General features: G+C 45.1%; 1 protein-coding gene across 2 annotated transcripts in view; it reads left to right on the plus strand.

The window, feature by feature from the left end:
- TBC1D4 (TBC1 domain family member 4) overlaps positions 1 to 7,452 on the plus strand; it is a 98,094-nt gene extending 90,642 nt beyond the window's left edge. For both annotated transcript variants that reach the window (XM_081327217.1, XM_081327218.1), the window contains 3 exons: positions 868 to 1,037; positions 2,814 to 2,990; positions 4,983 to 7,452. In XM_081327217.1, coding sequence (XP_081183343.1) covers positions 868 to 1,037; positions 2,814 to 2,990; positions 4,983 to 5,195 — 560 coding nt within the window. In that variant the 3' untranslated portion in view covers positions 5,196 to 7,452. The remainder of the gene's footprint in view (positions 1 to 867; positions 1,038 to 2,813; positions 2,991 to 4,982) is intronic.
- The last annotated feature ends 19,977 nt before the right edge of the window (positions 7,453 to 27,429 follow it).

Below are 27,429 nucleotides of genomic sequence, written 5' to 3' on the forward strand. Positions count from 1 at the left end.
GTGCTTTTGTGGGGTAATCAGTGTACAGACAGTCCTCAACTTACCACAGTTCATTTAGTGACCATTCAAAGTAACAGCGGCATGGAAAAAAGTGAACTAGGACTGTTTTTTTCACACTTATGACCCTTGCAGCATCCACAAGATCACGTGATCAGAATTCAGACACTTGGCAACTGGCTCATATATATGACGGTTGCAATGTCCATAGGTTGTGTGATCGCCATTCACAACCTCCTGACAAGCAAAGTCAATGGGGAAGCCGGATTCACTTAACAACCATGTTACTAACTTAAGAAATGCAGTGATTCACTTAGTTGTGGCAAGAAAAGCTGTAAAATGGGGCAAAGTTCTCTTAACAAATGTCTCGCTTGGCAACATATGTTTTGGGCTCAGTTGTAGTCAAAAATTGACGACTACCTGGGGTCTTAACTTTTTTTGCTCTTCCCAATCAGGAAGAGCAAACATTTTTTAATTGTAGTTCCAAAAGGAAAAGGAAAAAAGAACTGGCTCACCCAGTTTCATCAGGCTGTTGACAGTCAGCTGTTTGATGAAGCACGGGGGCGCCTCGTTTTTCTTCTGGCTGGTGACAACTTGGGCTGCCTGGGCGAACCTGGCAGCTTTTCCTCCGTACTTTCAGAGGGTTTCTTTAGTCCGCCTGGACCAATTGCCGTCTGGTCTGGACTCCTGAAACATCCCTCCTTCTTCGTTGCCCCTCCAGGGCAACTTTCCATCCCCTTAGGGTCGCCGGGCAGAATGAAATCGGGCTGGGAAGCCGGAGCCCCGGCTTCTTCCACCCGTCTCGTCGAGCGCCAAACCGGAAGTCTCCGACTACCTACTAACCTATCATTTTGCTCTTTCTCGCCCCAGATATTATTTTTCTTCAAGGTACAGAAGTCATATTTAAAGTAGCGCTATGCCTGCTCAGCACCCGGGAGGAACGCATCATGTCGTGTGAGACATTTGAAAGTATTGTGGAATTTCTTAAGAACACCCTCCCAGACATGACAGAGCCCCAGATGGAGAAGATAATGGCCCAGGTAATGTAGATGTCAATGCTGTGACAAGCTGACCTGAAGCCATTTGTCATTTTGTCTTTGTTGCCACATTTTACTTTAGAGATTTTAGATGAAGGAGTGGGAGGGGGGAATGTGAAGTTTCTCAGTTAGCCAAAACAATGCATCGGTATGAGAACAAAGGTGAGTGCTGATAAGAGTTTTAGCGGGCTGGGAAGCTGGGCGGAGAGCCCACGTTTTGTGATAATTGGTGAATGTGATTTATGACAACATATTGGGGAAGGAAAAACAACTGTAACTTTGTAACCAGGGGGAGAGGAGTTTTAGTCTTGGGTTCACCTTTGTACATGCCGATATTTTGTTTCCTAATAAAATGTTCTTTTAAGGCAGAAATCTTTGCCTTGAAGTTCTTTTAAATGGTTTCGTCTATCGGAACCAAGACAGTAGATTTATTCTTGCCACCCTCTCTCTCCTTTCTTAGGAGCAAAAAGCCTGTTAAAAACATCCCTTGACTGATATGCCAAGTCTTTGGGGTATCCTATGACTCACTGTTCCGTTTTTTTTATTAAGTAAAATAACCTTTTAATTAAGTTTTTAACAGATGTAAATTATTCCTTACTTTTCTTTTCTCTTTTAGTTAAGTCTGTAGTGTTTTTGCTGTGTCTATTAAGGATGAAGTCTTTGAGCTCAGCTTGAAAACCTCACAGAATGTCCTGTATTGATATGTTGCTGCAATAACTTGATCCACCAGTTTTGGAATTTCAATGTATCTTTGTGGAGTTTTAGGAATTAAGTAGTTTCTCTTTGAAATATGGAGCTCTTTTTTTTAAAAAAAATTGCTAAGTTAGAGCTTGGCCCAGAACAAGATGGCTCCTTTTTTATCATTTGTCCAGTGAAGTCCTTCGGGTGGTGTGGCCATCAAAGCAAATATGCGCAAGAGACAGTGGTTTGCACTTTAAGTTGTTCTCTCCATCTTGAATGAATCTGGGGCTGCTCCATATAGATTGAAAGTTTTAATTTAGTCAAAATGGGTGTGAGAGAAGCATAATAATAATAACAACAACAACAAAGTTGGAAGGGACCTTGGAGGTCATCTAGTCCAACCCTCTGCTCAGGCAGGAAATCCTACACCATTTCAGACAAATGGCTGTCCAGTCTCTTCTTAAAAACTTCCAGTGTTGGAGCATTCACCGCTTCTGGAGGCAGGTTGTTCCACTGGTTAACTGTTCTAACTGTTAGGAAGTTTCTCCTTAGTTCTAGGTTGCTTCTCTCCTTGACTAGTTTCCATCCGTTGCTTCTTGTCCTGCCTTCAGGCGCTTTGGAGAATAGGTTGACTCCCTCTTCTTTGTGGCAGCCCCTGAGATATTGGAACACTGTTATCATGTCACCTCTTATCCTTCTCTACATTAGACTAGACATACCCAATTCCAGCAATTGTTTCTTGTAAGTTTTAGCCTCCAGTCCTTGATCATCTTTGTTGCTCTTCTCTGCAGTCTTTCTGGAGTCTCAACATCTTTTTTACATTGTGGTGACCAAAACTGGATGCAGTATTCCAGGTGTGGCCTTACCAAGGCATTGTAAAATGGTATTAATACTTCACGTGATCTCGATTCTTTCCCTCTGTTAATGCAGCCTAGCACTGTGTTGGCTTTTTTGGCAGCTGCAGCACACGGCTGGCTCACATTGGTAGTCTTCTTTCACACTCTGAGGTCCAAAGAGTTCAGTTATTTGTCTTCTCTCAATTAGCCAGTGGATTATAAGGACTCTTTTTTCCCCTCTCTCTTTTGCTACCCGTGGTAGGTATTTGAGATGGACATTTCCAAACAGCTTCACGCCTATGAGGTGGAGTACCACGTTCTGCAGGATGAATTGCAAGACAACCTGAGCCCTTGTGAGGAGATTGAAGCTTCAGAGAAACTTGAAAGGGCCAACAGTCAGCTGAAGAGACAGAATATGGATCTCTTGGAGAAACTGCAGGTAACATAGAGCCAGGCTCAGTCTGAATTTGGGAGCAGCTGGCAATATAAAATTAGGCAAAGAAGAAGCCTTAAAAGGAAAAACCCAGTGGTACTTTTCTTCCCCAGAGACACACGTTTCTCTGCAGGTAATCCTTGACTTATAACCATTTGTTTAGTGACTTTTCAAAGTTACATCGGCACTGGGAAAAGCGATATACAACCATTGCAGCATCCCCATGATCACATGATCAAAATTTGGACATTTCTCCACTGACATGTATTTAGGATGGTTGAAGGATCCCGGGGTCATGTGATCCCCTTTTGCGAAAAGCAAAGTCACAAAGGGAAGTTAGATTCACTTAACGGTTATATTACTAACCCTTACAAGTGTTAATTGATTCACTTAACTGTGGCAAGAAAGGTCATAAAATGGGGCAAAATCCACTTAACAACTGTCTCGTTAAGCATTGGAAATTTTAGAGTCAGTTGTGGTTGTAAGTCAACCTACATCTTGTCCTTTGTTTACTTCCATAGATGTTCTTAGACTTTAATGTTTTAAGTCTAGAGCGGGGGGGGGGGGAAATCAGTTGACTTCAAAAAACATCTTCCCTAGTTCCTCCCTATTTTATCTACACATCTGAGAAAGACACGGCTATTTTTAAATGTCGGCTTGTTCCTCAAACCAAGGAGAAGCTGAAGCACCGTCCAGAAAATGGTGGTCATGAAAGAGGCCAGCTATCGTGGCCTTTGGGCAGTAAGCAGAATCTACAGATCCAGGCGGTAGGGCTGTTGCCGAAAGTCCCACCCACAGCTGTGTGAGTGGGAAGGCCTGGTGGGTGCGTGAATTAATGTATGATCTTCCAACAGGGTACATATTCTGGGCAGGCCACACAGATTAGGAACTTCTGGTGTAAATGGTGGCAGCTAATTGGATCAGATGTTAAGTTCTTGTGGTTCTTGTTCTAAACTAGAAATAGGAGCATCCATTTATCTGATACGGATGTGATGTGTCATTTTCACTAAGCTAATGTTTTACTTCTCACGAACTTGAAGATCAGGAGAAGAGGTTTATGCAACCTGTGCTTAATCTTTTGGGCAATTTAGGTTATCTAAAACTGCTCATTTTTTTAAATTCATAAAGTGCTTTAGTTCAATTAACTTTTTTTAAAAAAAATCACAACAAAGCGAACCTTCATTTATGTTAATAAGTCACTAGGCACTCTGAATTCCCATCCTTATCAAGCGAAAGTGAAACCACTCGTGTAAAAAAGAGCAAAGTTAAGAGTTCTGACATTGTCAGAAGTATAAAAATATCTTCCGATGGATTTAAAAAAGAAATGATGGAGAGAGGGAACCACTGAGTAGCAAACATGTTCATGGGCTCGAATCGCTGACAGTGAGAAATGGGATAAAGAAAATACGATGTATTTATTTGAAATAAATAAATTTAAAGGACAGTTTTCTGAAATGAAGGGCTGTCCTTTAAAATAAAGGTCTGTGGAGATTATCGGTCATCCAAGTCATAGTTGTCCCAAAGATGCTTTTTCACAAGGCAACTGGACTTTCTCATTTCTCTTTTGAAGACATTTCGCTTCTCATCCAAGAAGCTTCTTCAGCTCTGCCTGGATGTGAGGAATGGAAGGATTTATATTCCTTGCAGACAGCTGGTCGTTTGCATTCTTTTAGAGAGCTGTTGAGGCCACCTAGAAGCTTATCTGTGTCGTCAGGGTCACCTGAGTAGCACAAATGGGTGTGGAGCCTTCTTGGAACTGTTGAAAGGACTGTTTTGCAGAATGGAAATAGATTATGTCATATCCCGCCCCTCCCCTCTCTGTTGAGAGAAGAATGTTCAGTTTTGACATAGATGGCCTCGTTGACCCCTCTTTCAAACCAATAATAATAAAGTCCTGTCTGGCCTCTCTAGGAATCATGAGATTGGTTAGAACTGAAGGATCCAGAAGAAATCTCCCTTTGCCCATTGTCTCTGTTTCCTCTTTCTGCTCCTTGTTAGGTTGCCCATGCTAAGATCCAAGGTGTGGAGTCCAACTTGGAAGCGGCCTTGAGAAGGGAGAGCCAGATGATGACTTTAATCCAGTCCCTGGAAGAGGAAAAGGCTCTGTATCAGAAGGCCCTGGAGAAGATCTGCAGCTATCTGCCCCTGGAAGCTCTGCCTGACTGTGAAGAGCTGCTGAAAAAAGTCAATTGTCATCCAAACAAATTCTAGAAGAAAGCCATAAACGAGGTGTGTGGGTGGTGGGGAGGAGGAGGAGAGAGAGAAAAACATGCTTTGTGCTCACAGATGGAAGGAAAAAAATGGGCCGCTGCTGGAAAGGGGATGGACTTCAGTTCACAGGTTTCTGCAAGCAGTAGCCACGGTAGCTAAGAGGCCTTTTTTCAACCCCAATATGCAAATCCCAGGTTCACGTCTTTTCTTTTTTTAATAACGCATGTACATAATTTGCAGTGCACAGAACAAAAGATGGGTGTCTAATGAAGAAGATCAGGTGTATATTATTTAGGACTGATCTAAACGGGGAAACCGGTGAAATTTGAGACTGCTTGTAACTTAAAACGTTGAAGACTCCACTTGCCCTCAGTCAGGAAGGTATGGGGCGGGGTGTGTGTGTCTTTTCTAAACGCTGATCAACACTTGAAAAAAATAAAAATAAAAAGCCAGAATGTATTTCCACCTCCAAAAAGCAGCACAGGTCCCAGCTGAGGGGATGGGTGAGGGTGCTGTGCATGTGTGCTTCCTGTGTATGTGTGTGTGTGTGTCGGGGGTGGGGCGGGTCCGTTTCTAAAGTTCCTCAGGGAAGATTGCTAGTCCTTCCTTTCCGCAGGAACAGTTGTGTTCCTGCGGACGCACAACTGACTCCTCTCTCTTTTCGGGGGGACCTGGTGATGGTTGATGCTGTCGTGCCTGCCCCAAACTCACCAATTCCCTATCCAGACAAGAAAGGAAGGCATATCAGGGACCCCTTCACTCCCCCTTCCTTGTGCGACAAGAGAGCAAAAGCAGTGGGTGGTTGAGGTGTGGCTGGGGCGGGAGTGTGTCAAAAAGCAGGTAGGACTTTCCAGGTAAGCTCTTCTCCTGGGGAAAAGTCACAAAGTCTCAGGATTGAGTCCTTGGGATCGCTGACCTGGAGGGATCAGTTTGGTTCAGGGGATCCTGACTGTTGAGCGCTGTCCTTAGTATCTCGAAGCATCTTCTTCACGCTCTTGAGATTTAGGTCACCCTTCGGACAGCCCGTGTCACTTCAGCAATGGCTCAGAGATGCCTTGAAGCGCTACAAGTCCTGAGAGGGGGAATGGTCACCGTTTAAACATGATGGATGGAAGAGCCTTCAGCCAAATGCCGGGTTCTGCAGCTTGATTCCATTTGGCCAAGGAAGCCCTGTAAGATCTCCCTGCTTCCTCAATTGTCCAGCTTTCCCCCCCCCCCCCAACACCCAAATGTTAGCATTTCTTCCACAGGGAAGATTCCATAAACCTTCAACGTTGCACCTCCAACAGAAGAACAAATAGATTGTCACAGGATTAATGCTAAGGGGAGTGGTGCTCCCTACGTGGTGAGTTTGTACATTTCAGAACATGTCTCTTCCTTCCTCTTCTTTTTAAGAAGCATTAAGGAGCAGAGATTCAGCTTCTTGAAAATCCAGCAGTTTCTGGGTCATCTTGACTGTGTTTATCATTATTATCATCATGTTCTGCTCTGCCTATTTCTTAAGTATGTTTGTTTTTGGAAGCTATTTCTGCCATGCAGACCAGACACTGAAGTCAACATTTGATCTATCAAAATTATGAAACTAGCAACAAAAGAAATATATTTTGGAACATGTTGTCCCCGCATTGGGAACGACTTGTTGTATTTCTCTAGCTGCTTTCTCTTAAAATTGTGCCAAATTCAGCCAAGTGTCTTACTTGTACAAGGCACAGGTGTGGATGAAAGTGCTTCCATTGCGTCATGGATTGAGTTATGCAAACAACCAAGGGAGATACAGTTGACGTTCTCCTTCCACTGCTCCAGTATAAGTCCAACCCACGTCCCTTTTTTCATTTCTTGATCATATAATTTCCTAGCTTTTCCTGGGAAGAGTCCCAAAGAAAAAGCAAATGCATGGCAAGACACTGCCCTAATTTCATCTTTGCACGGGAGATTTCCCAAAGATTGCGCATCTGGCATTATTTTCTTGCTGCTTCTTATCAAACAACAGAATCCCACCAAACCTGGCAAAGTTGCAGAAACATTACACTTTTTATCAGTCGGAGGGAAAATGTATTGTTTTTTTGCAATTTCATTTGGGGCCGTCTTACGCACGTAGAATTGGTCTCCGAGAATTGTGTGCCAGTGGTCTGAGTTATCAAGGCGCGCAAGACTTAAACACACACACACACACACACACAAACAAAAGTTTCACGCTATGTCGGTTTTATTGACTTGTTCACGTTGTCACATGGAAAATTTTCCAATAAATGCCATTGCTGCATTTGCTCATCTTGTTTTCATTTCGCAGTCAGAATATTTTTTTTTATTCTGCAGTCATAATAATATTTTACGTATCCACAGGGAGGGTTTTTTTTGGGTTCCTCTCTTGTAACGTTAGAGCTCTGGGCTACCCAATTAAACAAACAAGCCGCCAGATCCTTTGAGCCCAAGAAACATTTCAGGACATAATCTTCTGATTGACGGACAATGGCCTTAAAAATGACGCTTCACACACATTGAGATAACAAGCCTTGACTGGCTGTGTGGAAGGGAAGGAGTTGGAAGGATGCTCTGAGAGACGGACTGGGGGTTCCAGTGCAGGTAGTTCTGAATTAACAACCATTCATTTAGTGACTGAAGTTACAACCGCCCTGAAAAAAATGACTTATTTATTTATTTAGTTAGTTCAATTTCTATACCGCCCTATTCCCGAAGGACTCAGGGCGGTTTACAGGGCAGCATAAAATACAATATAAAAGATAATATAAAATTAAAATACATTAAATTAAGCCCAATTAAAACAATATTTAAAAAGCTAAAACCCCTTCAGTCCAGGCCTGATAGATCGAAAAACCAGGTTTTCAGGTCCCGGCGAAATTTATTTTTATTTTTTTTATTTTTATTCCATTTATATCCCGCCCTTCTCCGAAGACTCAGGGCGGCTTACAAGCTTAGCAGTAGCCTTCATTCTATGTATATACCTGCTTATTAGGGCTTTCACCACCCCCCAAGTGGCATTATTACAAAGTCAGCTTGTTGCCCCCAACAATCTGGGTCCTCATTTTACCTACCTCGGAAGGATGGAAGGCTGAGTCAACCTTGAGCCTGGTGGGATGCGAACCTGCACTAATTGCAGGCAGCTGGTGTCACTTAAGGAGGCATTAGCCCACTGCTCCACCAAGGCTCTTTTGGTGAACGCAGATCGAGGGTGGTCCTGAGTTCCACGGGTAAATCATTCCAGAGGGCAGGCGCGCCCACAGAGAACGCTCTTCCCCTAGAAATAATCTGCCGGCATTCCTTAACCGGCGGTATCCTGAGAAGGCCCTCCCTGTGGAAGCGCACGGGACGAAGGGAGCTTGATGCCGGCAGCAGGTGTTCCCTCAGATAACCCGGACCCAAGCCATTAAGGGCTTTATAGGTCATCACCAGCACCTTGAATCTCACCCGAAGGGCAACCGGAAGCCAATGCAGCTCGCGGAGTAGAGGTGTTACATGGGAGTATCGGGAAGCCCCCATCACAACTCGCGCGGCCGCATTCTGCACCCTGTGACTGTTTTTTTTACACTTACAAGCATTTCAGCATCTCCATGGTCATGCAATCAAAATCGGGATGCTTGGCAACTGGCATGGATTTCTGATAGTTGCAGTGTCCCAGGGTCACGTGATCCCCTTTTGTGACCTTCTGACGAAAAAATGGGGAAACCAGGTTCCCTTAACAACCCTGTTACTAACTTAACAGTGGCCAGAAAGGTTGCAAAATGGGGGCAAAACCTGTCTTGCTTAGCAACAGAACTTTTGGGGCTCATTTGTGGCCGTAAGTCAAGGACTAGCTGCAGTTTGGCCTATCACGCTTCCTCCCTTCCCTGCCAAAAATCACAAGTACAAAAAAAATGAAACAGCTGTTGTGCCTGAACAGAAACCAAAACAAAAAACTGTGAGTCTGTCTTTGCTCAATCTCGCAAATGGCAAGCTCTCTCTCGTGAGTCTGGAAGGTCTGCAGAAGCTCCCAAAGCATCCAGAAATCCAGGTCCCCGACAGGGTTGATGTCATGAGGCATGACGAGCCACAACCTTTTAAGAACATCACAGCTGATTTCCTGAAACAAATGTTGAAAGCAATAAACGGAAAAGACACCCATTCCTTCGGCTTTTGTAAATGAAGAAAAGGGCCGAAGGCAGTTTCATTCCCAAAGCGTTACTTTCTAGGCACACCTTGAAGTCATTACAATTGGGCACTGCGGGACCTGCTGTTTTTATTAATTATTATTATTATTATTATTATTATTGTTGTTGTTGTTGTTGTTGTTGTTAGCTGCGAAGTCGTGTCCGACCCATCGCGACCCTATGGACAACATTCCTCCAGGCCTTCCTGTCCTCTACCATCTTCTGGAGTCCATTTAAGCTCACGCCTACTGCTTCAGTGACTCCATCCAGCCACCTCATTCTCTGTCGTCCCCTTCTTCTATTGCCCTCGATCTTTCCCAGCATTAGGCTCTTCTCCAGTGAGTCCTTCCTTCTCATTAGGTGGCCAAAGTACTTGAGTTTTAGCTTCAGGATCTGGCCTTCTAAAGAGCAGTCAGGATTGATCTCCTCTAGGACTGACCGGTTTGATCGCCTTGCGGTCCAAGGGACTCGCAGGAGTCTTCTCCAGCACCACAGTTCAAAGGCCTCAATTCTTTGGCGCTCAGCCTTTCTTATGGTCCAACTTTCACTGCCATACGTTGCAACTGGGAAGACCATAGCCTTGACTATACGCACTTTTGTTGACAGGGTGATGTCTCTGCTTTTTAGTGTGCTGTCTAGATTTGCCATGGCTTTCCTCCCCAGGAGCAAGCGTCTTTTAATTTCTTGGCTACAGTCCCCATCTGCGGTGATCTTGGAGCCCAGGAAAATAAAATCTGTCACTACCTCCATTTCTTCCCCATCTATTTGCCAGGAATTGAGAGGGCCAGATGCCATGATCTTGGTTTTCTTAATGTTAAGTTTCAACCCAAGTTTTGCACTCTCCTTCTTCACCTGCAACAAGAGGCTCTTTAGTTCTTCTTCACTTTCTGCCATTAGAGTGGTATCATCTGCGTATCTTAGGTTGTTGATATTTCTTCCGGCAATCTTAATTCCAACTTTTGATTCATCTAGCCCTGCCTTTCTCATGATGTGCTCTGCATATAAGTTAAATAGGCAGGGCGACAGTATACAGCCTTGCTGGACTCCTTTCCCAATTTTGAACCAATCAGTGGTTCCGTGTCCAGTTCTCACTGTTGCTTCTTGACCCGCATATAGGTTTCTCAAGAGACAAATAAGATGGTCTGGTACTCCCATCTCTTTAAGAACTTGCCACAGTTTGTTATGATCCACACAATCAAAGGCTTTAGCATAGTCAATGAAGCAGAAGTAGATGTTTTTCTGGAACTCCCTAGCTTTCTCCATGATCCAGCGTATGTTGGCAATTTGATCTCTAGTTCCTCTGCCTCTTCGAAATCCTGCCTGCACTTCTGGTAGTTCTCGATCCACATACTGCTGAAGTCTAGCTTGTAGGATTTTAAGCATGACTTTACTAGCATGAGAAATGAGTGCAATGGTGCGATAGTTTGAACATTCTTTGGCACTGCCTTTCTTTGGAATTGGAATGTAAACTGATCTTTTCCAATCCTGTGGCCATTGTTGAGTTTTCCAAATTTGGTCCTTTATCATGCCCATTTTTGCATTAAACGTTCCCTTCATTTCTCCAATTTTCTTGAAAAGATCTCTGGTCCTCCCTATTCTATTATTTTCTTCTATTTCTTTGCACTGTTCATTTAAGAAGGCATTCTTATCTCTTCTAGCTATTCTCTGGAATTCTGCATTCAATTGGGTGTATCTTTCTTTTTCTCCCTTGCCTTTCGCTTCCCTCCTTTCCTCAGCTATTTGCAAAGCTTCCTCAGACAGCCATTTTGCTTTCTTGCATTTCTTTTTCTTTGGGATGGTTTTGGTTGCTACCTGTTGTACAATGTCGCGAACCTCTGTCCATAGTTCTTCAGGCACTCTGTCTATCAGATCTAATTCCTTAAATCTATTTGTCACCTCTACTGTATATTCAACAGGGATATGATTTAATTCATACCTGAGTGGCCTAGTGCTTTTCCCTACTTTCTTCAGTTTAAGCCTAAACTTTGCAAGGAGAAGCTCATGGTCTGAGCCACAGTCAGCTCCTGGTCTTGTTTTTACTGACTGTATAGAGCTTCTCCATCTTTGGCTGCAGAGCATATAGTCAATCTGATTTCTGTGTTGACCATCTGGTGATGTCCATGTGTAGAGCCGTCTCTTGGGTTGTTGGAAAAGAGTGTTTGCTATGACCATCGTATTCTCTTGACAGAATTCTATCAGCCTGTGCCCTGCTTCATTTTGCACTCCAAGGCCAAACTTGCCTGTTATTCCAGTTATCTTTTGGCTTCCTACTTTAGCATTCCAATCCCCCATGATGATAAGAACATCATTTTTTGGTGTTAGTTCTATAAGGTGCTGTAGTGCTTCATAGAACTGGTCAATTTCATCCTCTTCAGCACTGGTGGTTGGGGCATAGACCTGGACTACTGTGATATTGAATGGTTTGCCTTGGATTCGAACTGAGATAATTCTGTCATTTTGAGGATTGTATCCCAGTATTGCTTTTCCTACTCTTTTATTGACTATGAAGGCTACTCCATTTCTTCTGAAGGATTCTTGCCCACAGTAGTATACCTGATGGTCATCTGAATTAAATTCACCCATTCCTGTCCATTTTAGTTCGCTGATACCTAAGATGTCAATGTTCAGTCTTGTCATCTCTTGTTTGACCACGTCCAGTTTTCCTTGATTCATGGATCTTACATTCCAGGTTCCTATGGAGAAAAAATCTTTACAGCATCGGACTTTCCTTTCACCACCAGACATATCCACAGCTGAGCGTCCTTTCGGCTTTGGCCCAGTCGCTTCATTCTTTCTGGCGCTACTAGTACTAGCCCTCTGCTCTTCCCCAGTAGCATATTGGACACCTTCCGACCTGAGGGGCTCATCTTCCAGCGTCATATCGTTTTGCCTTTTGGTACTGTCCATAGGGTTTTCATGGCAAAGATACTGGAGTGGTTTGCCATTTCCTTCTCCAGTGGATCACGTTTTGTCAGAACTCTCTGCTATGACCTGTCCGTCTTGGGTGGCCCTGCACGGCATAGCTCATAGCTTCATTGAATTACGCAAGCCCCTTCGCCACGACAAGGCAGTAATCCATGAAGGGGATTATTATTATTATTATTATTATTATTATTATTATTATTATTATTATTATTATTATTATTATTATTATTATTATTTTATTATTATTATTATTATTATTATTATTATGGGAAGAAATCCTGATCAAGCAGAACTCTTGCTTTTATGGACAGTTCTGATTCAGCAACTTAGGAGAATTGTTTGATCCCGTGCTTTACGAGGAAGGGAAATTTCATTCCCAGATTCTAAAAACCTTACTTAAAGAGCCTTGGTGGAGCAGTGGGCTAATGCCTCCTTAAGTAACACCAGCTGCCTGCAATTAGTGCAGGTTCGAGTCCCACCAGGCTCAAGGTTGACTCAGCCTTCCATCCTTCCGAGGTAGGTAAAATGAGGACCCAGATTGTTGGGGGCAATTAAGCTGACTTTGTAATAATGCCACTTGGGGTGTGTGTGAAAGCCCTAATAAGCAGGCATATACATAGAATGAAGGCTACTGCTAAGCTTGTAAACCGCCCTGAGTCTTCGGAGAAGGGCGGGATATAAATGGAATTAAAATAAAAAAAATAAAAAAATAAACTGTTTTCTGCTAAAAACAAACAAAAAAACAACATGAGTCGGGCCTGGGCTACACCTTCGGTGTTCTGTTTGGGTTTAATGGCATGGAACCTGAGGAACAGATTACAGTAACTACCGGTCCACATGTCTGAAACTAGAGAATGGATGCAAAAAACCACACCCAAAACGGGTTTACCTAATAATATGCGTTGTCTGTTTGGGCAAAGCTTGATAGCTAAGGAGGCTCTCCTCCCTGTCTCAGGCCTGTTTGCCACAATTTGACCACGAAATTGTACTAACCTGCCTTGGGCCACTGACATCCCCTGGAGATAAGCATAAGTACCATTTTGCTTTTTGATAGTGATAGCTTTCATAGGAAATTCATCTGGCATATCTCAGTTTCGAACCACATTGGGGCAAAGGAAGTAATGTTGGTTGGTCGGCCCGTTCCTTGAGGTGGTTCCGTGCCACTGAACGTCCACTGGCTTCTTTGACTTTGTTCCCCCGTTTGTATGACTGAACTTCCTGGATGCTCTTAGAGACCAGGACTTCTCCGGAGTCATTTTTAATTTGCTGGTTGTGATAACCTGGCCAGGAGGAAAGGCCGTTTTGAAGATTCTCCTCTTCTTGAAGCAAAGGCCACCGTTAAGCCTTACCTTACATTTCTTGTCCCAGGCCTGGCTGGATCTAGGTGGGTGATGGATGCAAGACCCCATCCATGGAGAACAGTGGATGATGGTCTCCTGCCTCTCTTCATCATTGTAGCTTGGCCACCAGAGGGCCCTGATGCTTGTGCAAGTCCCAGAGCCAACAATCCGTGTTTTGCCTATGGGTTAATTCACAGCTGTTTCTGATACGGTTTTTTTCTCTCTTCCTTCCTCTCTCCTTCCATGTCCCTTTCCTGCATTTTTGCTCAGTGGGATTCAGATATGTGAGCAACCGGTTCTCTGTGTGGATGCCGCTTCCGGAAGTCCGTTCTGGGCCTGGGGCAACAAAAAATTAGCTACCGCTCCTGCCGAATTGGTGCGAACTGGCTGAATCCCACCATTGTCTTTGCTGCTATTTTATTCCTCCCTCTTTTCCTAGGAATCTTTTATCCCTGATCTTGCTGGTCCAGTATCACTTAGTCCTCAACTTTCTTACAAGTAGAGAATTGCTCAGAATTGCTCAGCATCACAGCCCTAAGCAGGAGCCTGGTGATATCTGTGTTAGGCAACAGAGGGAAGGCAAGAAATGCCATTTCTGAAGCCCATTTTCCGTGGTTTTGCAGACATGACCTGGTCAGTCCTCCGTTGCTGTGATTTGTTCTGGCTTCTATAATTTCTTCTAGAACAACTTGGTGTTTCTTCTCCTCCATGTTGCTTTGGTTGTTTTGCTTGGACTGGGCAGAGTGTATTTTCAACCTGATTTATCTACAGAGGGAGCCAATGCAGCACAGAGGCTGCTTCTAAACTTTGATGGAGAAAACCCAGGGCTACCTCCCCATGCAATCAAAGAGCCCAGCCCACTTTCAGTTCAACTGCCTCAGTGCGAGGGTTGTTGAGATGATATGAGGAAAGAAGACCGTGCATGTTGAGTTAGAAGCAAGTCAATAAGAGCGTGAATGCACTTATTTATAAGTATGGGGGCATCAACAGGGCTGGAAGGACTTGGTAGAAACTGCCTCCAAGGTGAGGTGGGAGGAGCACAATTATACAGAAAGGATGTTGAGACTTTGGAAAACATGCAAAGAAGAGCAACTAAGATGATCAAAGGCCTGGAGACTAAAAGATATGAAGAAGGGCTGCAGGACTTGGGTTTGGCTAGTCTAAAGAAAAGAAGAAAGAGGGATGACATGATAAGCAGTATTCCAGTATTTGAGGGGCTGCCACAAAGAAGAGGGGGTCAAATTGTTCTCCAAAGCACCAGAGGGCAGGACAAGAAACAATGGTTGGAAGCTGATCAAAGAAAAAAGCGACCTGGAACTAAGGAGAAACTTCCTAACAGTGAGGACAATTAACCAGTGGAACAGCTTGCCTTCAGAAATCGTGGCTCCATCACTGGAGGTGTTTAAGAAGAGACTGGACAGTCACTCGTCTGAGATGGTGTAGGTTCTCCTGCCTGAGCGGGGGGCTGGACTAGAAGACCTCCAAGGTCCCCTCCAGCTCTATTCTATTCTATTCCTCCCTTGATCTGGCCATGGGGCTCCTTCCTCCACTCGCTGAGGAACAGACACGGGAAATCTTGCTGTAGGAGGGCTCTTTCCTGGCTGAGCCTCCGGTCTTCTTAATACAGCAGGAGGGCCCTTGTGAAAGCCATCAGCCAAGACAGCTCTGAGAGGAAGGCCGACCTCTGGACAAAGGAGAATAGGTCATTGACCTCCTCACAGGCCAACTGGCCCAACTGCAGGGGGGGGTTCTCCCTAGACAGCCTCCCTTTATTATCACACATGGAAACCCAACCTTAGAAGGGGCTGGCGAAAACCGGGCATTGAGCTCCCACTTTTGTACAACCCAGGACAAGCGTCAGCCTTGCAACCTGTAATTTTATAGTTCTAACATTTTCTTGTGCCCAGCCAGCCTTCACTTGCTGAGAAGACTAAAAGGAAACAATAATTCAAGCTAGTAGATTGAACTGGTACTTTTGCTTCAGAGTCTCTGTCTAATTCTTCAGTTCTTGTTATGCAAATCATCTCTGTCTGGCTCAATCTGCTAGATAACCCTGGCTAGTGGCTGCTGAAAGGAAAAACACCCATTATTTCTCTCTCTCTCTCTCTCTCTCTCTCTCTCTCTCTCTCTCTCTCTCTCTCTCTCTCTCTCTCTCTCTCTCTCTCTCTCTCTCTCTCTCTCTCTCTCTCTCTCTCTCTCTCTTTTTACTTTCAAGCTTCAGAATACATCATTCTGTGTCTCATTTCCTTCTCCACTGATTGCAGCAGGGACCAATTGATGCTGTGGGGGTTGGATCTTTCCTTCTCCATCATTGTCCTCCTCCTCCTTCAAGGCATCTGGCTAAATCTCTTGGCCTTCTTCCCTTCAAAATGCAAACCATAAATACGGCAATAACGATCAACAACTTGGACTTTGTTGAAGGGACTTTGCTGGCTTGGGGCAACTCATCTCTTTTATCATTGCCTTCATTAGTCCTCAACTCCGTCTTGCATTTCAGAATCGAGTCAACCATAAAGGTTTAGGCAGCTCTTTATGGAGTCCCTCTTTTGGTGAGGGTCAGTTTACAAGAGAGAGATAGCGGGCTGTACACAGGCTGTCGAGCAGTGCCCTCTTTCAAAAAACTATTGATGGCAATGGAGATTGAACTGCTCTTCCATGAAAACACAGCTCACGACATAGGGAGAGGTTTGCTCACAAGCCTAAAATAGACTGGTCCCCCACGAGGTCTCTGGGCTGCTGTAATTCCTGGTAGAAATAGCACTCTGTAGCTTGAAACCCAGCAGGAATTCAGGATAATCTTTCTGTGGACCTGGGAGATGTTCATTGTTACATCCCGCGGGTGGCCTTCAGTTGCCTTTAGAATGCTTGGCCATTGTGGTCTTCATTTGAAACACCAGAGGATGGGTTTTAGGTAATCTGGTGGGCTGCAACTAGCAGCAATTTATAGCCTAGCCCCTAGGCGGCAGCCAATAGGTTTAAAGCAACCGTTGCCGCCTAAGGACAGCCAATAGCAGCACTGGAGACATGGAGTCTGGGTTGCTGGAGAGACGTTAGCTGCTCCAGCTAACCACATGGTATTACAATTGAGCCCAATACATAACACCCCTCCCCTCTTAGATCAGACAACATCAAAGCAATAGTTGGCCTTAATACAATTCACAAGACTTAACACCATAGCAACCTTAAATAAAAAACAATACAAGTTACAAGGGTTAACATTATAGCATCTGAATGAATAAGCTTTCATTGACAGCACACTAGACAGTTATCATAGCATCTGAATGAATAGGCTTTCATTGACAGCACACTAAACAGTTAACATCATAACTCCAGTTTTCAGTACAGACAACATTATAGTTCTTTATTTTACAACGTAGTCGGCAAGATAAGAAGGAGGCTTGCATGCCCTTGTGGAACGCCACGGAGTTCCAGTCACTTTGTGGTCTACCAGCTTACCCATCAGGCCAGGTAGACCATTGTCCTTTGATGCACCTGAGTCAAAGGAATTAGATGCTCTTTGGCTGGCCTCTCCAGGTTGGCCCACCCCAGAGTCAGACTGATCAGCAGAGTAGTCACAGTGGTTGTTGAAGTCTGGTTGACTTGCTCCTTTAGGAGATCCATTTTGCATTTCTGGACTCCCCTCTTCTATGCCCAGTTCCTCATTGGTTATGAAGGAAGAGTCTTGAGGGTCCATCTATGGGCTGGCTTGACTACAAGTTTGGGGACCTTGGGAGGAACTCATGATGCAGTCCTCGCTTAGTGGCCGTTCTGGAAACCGTTTTCTAAGTTGATCAATGTGGCATCTGACAACTTGCCCTCCCTCCAGCCCCACTTCGTAAGACGGGCCCAGATGATTTGGTACTTTTACCAGGAACCCACAGATTCCCATGTCCATAGTTTCTGGCCCATACCCAATCGCCCAGTTGCAGCCCTCTAGGGGTTTGGTTGAGAGGCTTCTGCTGCCACTCTATCTGGATGCAACCTGTCCAGTTTAGTGATCAGACGCCTCCCCCAAAGCAGTTCTGCAGGACTTTTGCCAGTAGCAGTGCAGAGTGTAGAATGCTGGCAGAGTAGAAAATCTGCCAATCTGTGATGCCAGTCACCTGTTACAATGCGCTTGAGTGACTCCTTCGTTGTCCTCACCATATGTTCAGCTTGACCATTAGTGGATGGGTGAAAGGGGGCAGACGTTGCATGTCTGATGAGATTTGCTCTGAGGAAAGCCTGAAATTCAGCAGCAGTGAATTGGGCCCCATTGTCTGAAACTAAGACATCTGGCAACCCATGTGTGGCAAAGAGTTTTCTCAGCACCTGGATGGTCCTAGCAGTAGTCATGTTTGCAACTGGAATTACTTCCAGCCATTTGGAGTGGCTGTACACCACTATGAAAAAGAGCTGTCCCTGAAAGGGCGCAGCGTAGTCTATGTGAATTCTAGACCAGGGAGTGTGTGTTTCCTCCCACCTGTGAACTGGGCCGTGTGGCATCTCAGGCCTAGATTGCTGGCATGTATAACAACCATGGACTTGCGCCTCAATGTCCTTGTCAAGGCCAGGCCACCAAAGGTAGCTTCTTGCTAAAGCTTTCATTCTGACAATGCCTGGATGGCCCTCATGTAATGACTGTAAAACCCTGTCTCTCAGGGAAGAGGGAATTATGACTGTTTCCCCATAATATGCATCCCTTGTGGGATGATTGCTCATGCCTTCTGACAAAGTAATTCTGAAACTCAGAACCTGGGCTTTTATCCAACCACCCCGTGTGTACCCAAGAAAGGACTCTACTAAGTGTTCTATCTGTACCTGTTTCTGCAGCAATGTCCCCAGCATGGAGGGGAAATTCAGGCAGGTCCTGTATGGACAGAATTCTGGCTGCAGGGGCTGGGTCTGGTTCCATTAGTGGCAGTGGGAGTCTGCTGAGGCTTCTCCCTTAACTTTAACTTGAGCATTTTGAAAGTCAGTTAAAATTATGTCTGAGGGCCTCAGCTTGACCCATTTGTTACTGCGCCTGCACATGAAATTGAAGGTGTCCTGGGAAATAATGGAGACAGCAGAGCCAGAGTCCAACTCCATTTTACATGGGACTCCTTGTAGCTCTACCAGCAGTTTGAGTTTAGATTTGAGGGGGCATCAGGCCCCAGTGCAGCTTCTGCAAAACCCCACACTAAATGGACCCTGGGCCCCGGTACCTCTCCTGGTCAGATCTTCCGACTGGTATTTGGGTGGCCAGTCCCTCTGGTGAGCTCTGCAGACCGCTGCAATGGGGCCTGTCTTGCCGCAGGCCCTGCACATGGCTGACCGGAATCTGCAATCGGCGCAAAAATGGTTGCCGCCGCACCCTTTACATCTAGGTAAGAGAACTGCCTTGTAAGTGTTCTCTTGCTGTTTTCTGCTATGTGGCTGCGCGTCGGTTTGCTTGTGAACCTTGTTGACTTCAGGATCTTCTTCCTCTGAAGATTCCTCTAAGCGCTTGGCGCCCTCATAGTGGACTGTTTCTTCATGTTTCATCGTTTTGGCGGGCTGGACTGTTTGGACTGCACCCCCGGCAGCCTCGTCTGCCATAACTTCACCTTGAGCTTCTGAAAATGTTAATTTCGGTCTGGCAAAAAAGTCTTTGTTGGAGCGTTTGGTTCCGCAGGCCACAGATGAGCCGGTCTCGCAGTTGCTCCTCAAGGTTCGAGAATTTACAGAGGCCTGCCTCAAGGCCGCGATAAATTCTGATGCTGTTTCGTCGGGTTGCTGTACTCGCTGATCAAACGTGAAGCGCCAGGCAATCTCTGACATCTTTGGCTGAAAATGTTCTCCCAGCTTCTTCTTGAGGTCCGCATAGGAAATCGGCTCTATCGGTGTCGGAGCGAAGAGGTTTTCAGCCAGGTCAAAGGTGGCTGGGCCGCACACGCAGAGCAACGTGGTGGCCTTCAGCCCCTCTTCTACAATTTGGTTTGCCCAGAGGTAGTTTTCTACCTCTGGGTGCTTGACGTCGAATTCACGAAGTCTTCCGACCTTCGGCATTCTGTCTTCGGTTGGTTCCTACGGTTTCCGATCCTGCTTCCCAAGGCCCAGGGAATGAATCCACTGAGCACGTGGTCACTAGCGTGGCTTGCTAGCAACCTGGGTGTGTGTGTGGAAATGCCTTTTCCCTCCAGGCATGAGCTGTCTCTCCCCTGGTGGACTTCAGCTCTTTTTGGGAAGCAGGATTCCACCTTCATCGCCAGTGTTATGTAGCAGGTTCTTCACGCAGGAAAGGAGACGAGGCAAGTGAGTTGAACAAAGCTCATGGTTTATTGCTTGCAGGATCTGAACTGGGAATTGGGCTGCATCTAGCAGCAATTTATAGCCTAGCCCCTAGGCAGCAGCCAATAGGTTTAAAGCAACGATTGCCGGCTAGGGACAGCCAATAGCAGCACTAGAGACCTGGAGTCTGGGTTGCTGGAGAGCCATTAGCTGCTCCAGCTAACCACGTGGTATTACAATTGAGCCCAATACATAACAAAATCCTTGTATTTATTCTTTCTGGTTACATAAGCAAGCCATCCAGCAAAGCTGACATGCAAATGATTTCACCCAGTAAGTCTGGCATACTGTAGATAGGAGAGCAGAAGTAACAAACAGACTAGACACATCTAATTCCTGCAATCGTTCTTCATACGTTTTAGCCTGCAGCCCCCTAATCGTCCTTGTTGCTCTTCTCTGCACTCTTTCCAGTATTTTAGCATCCTTTTTATATCGGGATTACTGAAAGTGGAGGCAATGTTCCAAAAGGCTTTGTAAAGTGGTACTAGTACTTTATATGATATTGATTCTATTTCTCTATTTCTTGATCTTGATTCTATTTCTCTGTTAATACAGCCTAGGATTGCATTGGCTTTTTGGGCTGCTGCACACTCTACCATGACAAGGGAGAATTGCTGGTAGACATTAGTTTTTGCATACCCTCCCCAGGTGCACAAAGAATGGTCTCCGAATGACTAGAAAGGAGGATGCAATCAAAGATTCCTGGGAAGTCCCTTCCCATCTATTTCAATCCATCCACCTGTTCACAGGAACTGGTTATATGCACAGAAAACACCAGCAGATGGCAATCTCCCTCCCTACTCAACCCCAGGAATGCCCAGCAGAGCCTGGCTTATTTCTCCAGATGCTTTTCCAGCAACCCTCCCATAAAGATGTAAATATTAGAACTGCCTCGCTGTCCACACCCTCACACTGGGATTGTGTGTTTTGCAGGGGCGTGGCTGGCTCAGCTTTTGTTCAGGGATGAAAAGGACATGGTCAAGCCTTTGAACAGACAAGGGCCTGGGAGAGGCAGTATTTGCACCTTATCTCAGCCACCACTTTGCGCTGGCTAGATTTCCAGGTAACAGCGGGCTCTTATTGTACAAAAATCTAGTGGCATCCTGTTGTCGCTGGGTGTAATCTGGCTACGGGTGGGAAAACACATCTTTGCATGCTGGATTTGAAAGCTGCTGTGTGAGACGTTAACACGGCAGAACAGCTTTTCCCATCCTGCAGATGTGTTGGGAAAGCCGTTCCCAGAATTTCCAGCCAGATTGTCCTGGCATGTGTATACACAAACACGCACAGACAGAGCATAGAAACAAGACAAAAGTTCTCAGGCTCTGCACAGCAGAAGTCCTGGTGTACCACCTGGGATAAGGAAAGGGGACACTTAGAACATACTCTGGAGATTTCTCCTTCCTGGAAGAAATTTGCTGGGCATCGCTGAGACATCATCTTTTTTTTAAAAATGATGCACTTGATTGATTGTTAATTACATTTTAAGAAGCACCTCTAATTACTTTGCCTGTTGGGCTCACTGTAAATACCCCACCCCTCTGAAAATCCCAGAACTTCTGCATTTGATGGCCTTCTTTCACAGAGTTGGAGCTGAGGCCTCTTTGTTCATGATCTGGGGAGGGGTCCATGTGCCTGCCTGACCCCCTTTCCTTATGGAAGGAGTATCTGATGTCCACCTGTCAAAAGTCTAAAGCAGAGGTCCCCAATCCCTGGTCCATGGACCAGTACCGGGCCGCAGCATGCCGGCAACCAGTCTGCCCAAACCAGCAAAGCCCCATCCGCGAGATGCAGGCAGCAAACAAAACCATGCACCCTCCAGTCTGCAGAAAAACCTCTCTCCATGGAACTGGTCCCTGGTGCCCAAAAAGGTTGGGGACCTCTGGTCTACAGCTCAAAGAATATGGATGTGCAAAAATATGGGGTCCATAAAATTTAGGAGGGGAAAACAGTTGTCCTTAACAGTCCAACTAAAACTAATGTAGAAAGGTTTCTGTAGAAAGTCAGGGTGTCAGGAGAAGGTCCAAGGGTGGCTTTCTACCCTCCAAAAGTCCACCTACTTCTCCATATCTGTTTTGGAACAGCTGATTGGTGGGGTCTCAACTTTAATAAAAGCTCTTAATCAGGTGAGAAACTGGCTTGCTCAGGATCATTTCTCTTACCCCATCCTGGGAGGGGGATATTGGAGAAACTGAGGGACCCCTGGGTGCTCTCTGAGCTTGGTTGTTTTCTTGGAAATGATTCATTACCCAAACTAGGTAACATCATCAGTACTCAGCACTGCTGATGTTACCAAGCTCAAAGAACACCCAAGGACCTCTCATTTCAATCCTGAGCTACAAGTATCCTCCTTTATTGATACTGGAGAAACTGCCTCTACAGATGGACAGCCTGGATTCAAAAAGATCTCTTCCGTTCTAACAATGGAAGAAGAAATGCAGAGGCTGCAAATATCAGTTCGAAAAAAGAATCCCGGGTTTCTCTGCGTGAATCGCGCTAAAAGTGTTTTTGCGGCTATAGCTCATCCTTTGTAGGAATCTGTCACTCCTGCTTTCGTCTGTCAAAACAAACAACGTGGCTCCTTTGCAGTCTTGCACAACACAAATAAAGCCTCACGCCTAGTGTTTTCTGTGCTGCACGTGTGTACGTAATGGGTGAGCATCCCAGGTGGCTGTAATCCAGGTAATGCTGAGCCTGCCTTGTGTTTAGAAATGAGGAATTCAGTTTCTCTCGGTCCCAGGACAGGTGGAAGTGTCTGGCAGTCACAGCGGGGAATTGCCCAAACACGGATTGGCCCACAGCTGAGGACATCTGGAGTAAGGGGCTTTGCTAAGAGCTGGATTGAGGTTCTTTTGACGAATGAGAACTGACATGCAATGGTCGTAGGGATGAGCCTGGAAATTGAAATGCAGACCCAGCCTGGCTGGAAGCTGACCCCTTGGCCTCTGCTTCCACCTCACTACACCCACCGGCCTGCATTTCATCTTCTGTCCAGACATTCCCCAGGACGCCTCACTAAGGGCTGCCTGCCTGAGCTGCAGGAACCAAGGATATCCATGGCAACCAGTCTCAGTTTTAACCCCAGAGAGGAGCCGGTGAAATTGAAAAGGGCCGGTCCTCCCTCCCTGCATTGTCACACAGCAACTGACAGCTGACGAGTTTCCTGGCTCCATTAGATTAGGATGTTCACCGCTGCTGTCTGCTTTTGTTCCTTTTTTTTCTTTTCAGTCTCTGCAGATCTCTCTCTCTCTCTCTCTCTCTCTCTCTCTCTCTCTCTCTCTCTCTCTCTCTCTCTCTCTCTCTCTCTCTCTCTCTCTCTCTCTCTCTCTCTCTCTCTCTCTCTCTCTCTCTCTCTCTCTCTCTCTCTCTCTCTCTCTCTCTCTCTCTCTCTCTCTCTCTCTCTCTCTCTCTCTCTCTCTCTCTCAGGCAAACACAAACACACACTTTGAGGTAGCGGGTGAATCTTTCCAGAGTGCTTTTCCTCCTCCAAGAGTTGCTTTGGCTGTTAATTGAGAAGCACGCTTGCTCAGCATTGGAAGGCACAGAGATTAGTCACAAAGATCCTGCAAAGTCCTCTGGATCAGGCCAGTAGGATCAGAGGATTGATCTCATAAATCCTACCGCTTGGTTAATATGGAGCAGTTTTAATATACAATTAATATGCAGGATCAAAGAGCTGCAATAATTGCCCAAGTTGTTGTTGTTGTTGTTGTTGTTGTTGTTGTTGTTGTTGTTGTTGTTGTTATTATTATTATTATTATTATTATTAGTATACCGCCCTTCTCCTGAAGGACTCAGGGCGGTGAACAGGGCAGTACATGTTAAAAGACAAAATACAAAAATTAAAAGAGATTAAACAATATGCCCACAGCTCTTACAATAGGTTAAAACACATTAAAAATAATAAAACCCAAGTTATTGTTTATGGTATAGAGATGGCACCTGCATGCAGATCCATAGAGATCTGGGCTCTCCAAAGCACAGGATGGCTCTAATGGGGTGGCTTGCAGGGACCTGCTGGCTGCCCCCTCCCCCCAAGTGGCTTAGGTCACCCTCACTACCCAAAGGAATTTCTCAACATCAAACACTCAATTCTTGATTGCACATCTTGGCATTATAGAGGAGATCAATTTTTGGCTCTCTTCTCAAAAAACTGTATTGCTCCATGTAGTTTTTATCTCATTGGAGCAAGGCTGTATAAATTGAACAAATGAACAAATTAATTAATTCCGAGTTGTCCTCAGTCTTATGGAGCCACATCTACCTTATTACCATGGCAGAAGCTATCCTTAAGTCCTAACGTAGACATGACTCCATTGCAGTATAGATGTGGAGTAGCATTGTTTTCAGGGACGCAGTGGCTCAGTGGGTTAGGACGCTGAGCTTGTCGATCAGATGGTCGGCAGTTTGGCGGGTCAAATCCCGAGTGCCGCGTAACAGAGTGAGCGCCTGTTACTCATCCCAACTTCTGCCAACCTAGCAGTTCGAAAGCGCGTAAAAATGCAAGTAGAAAAATAGGGACCACTACGGTGGGAAGGTAACAGTGTTCTGTGCGCCTTTGGCGTCTAGTCATGCCGGCCACATGACCACAGAGATGTCCTCGGACAAGCGCTGGCTCTTCGGCTTTGAAACAGAGATGAGCACCAGCCCCTAAAGTCGGAAACGACTAGCACGCATGTGCGGGGGAACCTTTACCTTTACCTTAGCATTGTTTTCAGAGATAACGGTCTACAGCTTTTCTCAGTTGCGTTGTGTTTTTTATGGGGTTCCCTGCCTTGGTAGCATCTTCAGCTCAAGCCCTAACACAAACAGTTGCCATCCTGTGCTTAAAGTGCCTCTCTTTTCCTAGCAACAAATCAGATGCTGGTGAGCTGATCTGCCTAAGCACCTCTGCCCAGATGCATCAGCCTCCTTGGCATTCTGCCCCATTTCTCATCATTGGTCCTCCGTTCTTTCTGTGCATTGTTGATGAAGATCTGAACAAAGTTCTCTTCAGATCTGGGCCTCCTGTTTCCAGCCACATTGGACTGAGTGCTGAAACAAGGCGCTCCTCCTGAGAGACCAAGATTGCCATTCTTCACCCACGTCCATGTCAACAGGTCTTGCCGTAATCAGACCCACCAGGATCTTGAGAGCATGGAAGCACCCGCTGCATGTCTCAGCATTGATTGTGAGCTAGCCAAGAGTTGTTTTTAAGATAAGCAGCCATATAAAGGTTTTAAATAAATAAAAATGGACATTTCAAAGGGAGTGCAAGGTTTATGCCAAATGTCAAGTCTGACTCTTGCTGATTCTATGGGGCAGGTCTCTCCATATCTTCCAAACTTGCATTACTTCTTTGAGTTGCTCTGGCTGGTGTCAGCTATCATGGTGTCCAGACGCCATGTTCTCTGACGGACTGATTTCCTTTTACTGCTAACTCTTCCAAATATAGGATGGCCTGATGCCTATATACTGTAAATGTTCCCTGGACCCTGGAAGCTGCATCCAAATCCCTGAGAACTGGCAGTACACATGGATAATACTGATGTTTTCTTCATACAGCGAGGTTAATTAACCAGTGGAACAGAAGTTGCCTTCAGACCTTGTAGGTACTTCATCACTGGAGGTTTTTAAGAAGACACTGGACAGCCACTTTTTCTGAAATGGTAAAAGGTCTCCTGCTTGACTTGAGGTTGGACTAGAAGACCTCTAAGGTCCCTTCCAGCTCTATTCTGATTCTGATTCTAAGACAGGAGGAGATGCTGGAAGGCAACAGAGAAGCTGTTTTGAGCCCTCGACTTCGGCTGTCCAATAGAAGGGCCAGATCCAGAGCCCATGTCTGATCTGAACAAGTTTTCTCATTGGGAACCTGACTTCACTCTTGCTAGGTTGTCACAGGATGAAATTTGACCTCTCAGTTTGCAAATGACCGTGAGACATTCGCAAGATTCAATTTATTTTTGACACCATCGGTACTTGAAGACATGTTGTTGATTGTATTTTCTTCGTTATTTTATCGAGCAATGACATCCTCAGAATGATGTAAATGGCTTTGTCTGGCGCTCATTGGGGCATCTTGAAATTGCCATGAAAGGGGATGGAGCAACTTGCCTGGGATGAAGGGAGTAGATCAGTTTTGGGGACTCCCAGACTGAAGCCCACATTCAGCCTTGGAAACTTCCCGAGGTCTTATAATAAAATAACAGGGTTGGAAGGGACCTTGGAGATCTTCTAGTCCAACCCCATGCTCAAGCAGGAGACCCTAACCCATTTCATACAAATGGTTGTCGAGTCTCTTTCTAAAAGCCTCCAGTGATGGAGCACCCACAACTTCTGAAGGCAAGCCTTTCTACTGGTTAATTGTTCTCACTGTCAGGAAATTTCTCCTTATTTCTAGGTTGGGTCTCTCCTTGATTAGTTTCCATCCATTGTGTCTTATCGTGCTTTCTGATGCTTTGGAAAATATGTTGAACCCTCTTCTTTGTGCCAGCCCCTAAAATATTGGAACACTACTATCATGTGTCCCCTAGTGACATGATAGTAATATTCAGGCTACTCCTTGCCTCATTTGCCTCATAGGGGGACAGAGTTTTCACTACACATGCTCCTGGAAGTTCTCCTGAATAATCTAAATAAAATAAATGCTTTCATTTGATTATGCACTTTTTCCAGGCCAACTTCCCACAGAATCTTCCATCCATTCCTTCCAGGTTTGAGAAAGCTGATACATTTCTCTAAGGCCTTGCCTCAGAAGGTGCAATCTAGGACAAATTGTATGGTCTTTCTTTAACAAATCAAGATTTAGATAAACCATGGATAAGTGCATCACATGGACCAGGCCAAAAAGGGTTTTCTGAAGGTGCCCAGGATATGCGTCTGCAGGCATTGTTTCCGGACAAGGCAACAGTTGCTGTCAAATTTAGATGAAGTGCAACTCCCCACCTGTCTGTGGAAGGAAGGCATAGCTCTGGTAAAAGGAATGTTTGCACGAATAATTAAGCAGAAAACCCACCAAGCATCACCCACCAGTTTGTTAAGCAAAATTCAGCGTAGTTATAAAAAGGATAGATCTGAGGAACCCAATCATTGCTCTGCAAATGACAGAAGGAAGAGACAGCTGACACAGATCTCTGAGCATTATAGTAGTGTCCTGGCAGAAATGGCATATAAATTTGGGTATTAGTAATTCTCAGTTTGAAAACAAAGGCATACAGGAAAATTGGCTGTTTAAATATGTATGCTACAATGCTGAACACTGAAGGAAAATTAAGATAAATAAGGCAATCTTGCAGAAAGATCCTGCTAAGTGGCATGGCTGGCACTTTTTTCAAATCCCAGAGTCACGAGAGGAATGTCACTGAGAAACAACAACAACAACAATAGCAGCAGCAGCAGCAGCAATAATAATAATAATAATAATAATAATAATAATAATAATAATAATAATAATAATAATAATAATAATAATAATAATGTTGGAAGGGACCTTGGAGGTCATCTAGTCCAACCCCCTGCTCAGGCAGGAAACCCTATACCATTTCATACAAATGG

The sequence above is a fragment of the Vipera berus genome, assembly GCF_964194415.1.
Source record: "Vipera berus genome assembly, chromosome: 4".
In the NCBI taxonomy this organism is placed as follows: Eukaryota; Metazoa; Chordata; class Lepidosauria; order Squamata; family Viperidae; genus Vipera; species Vipera berus.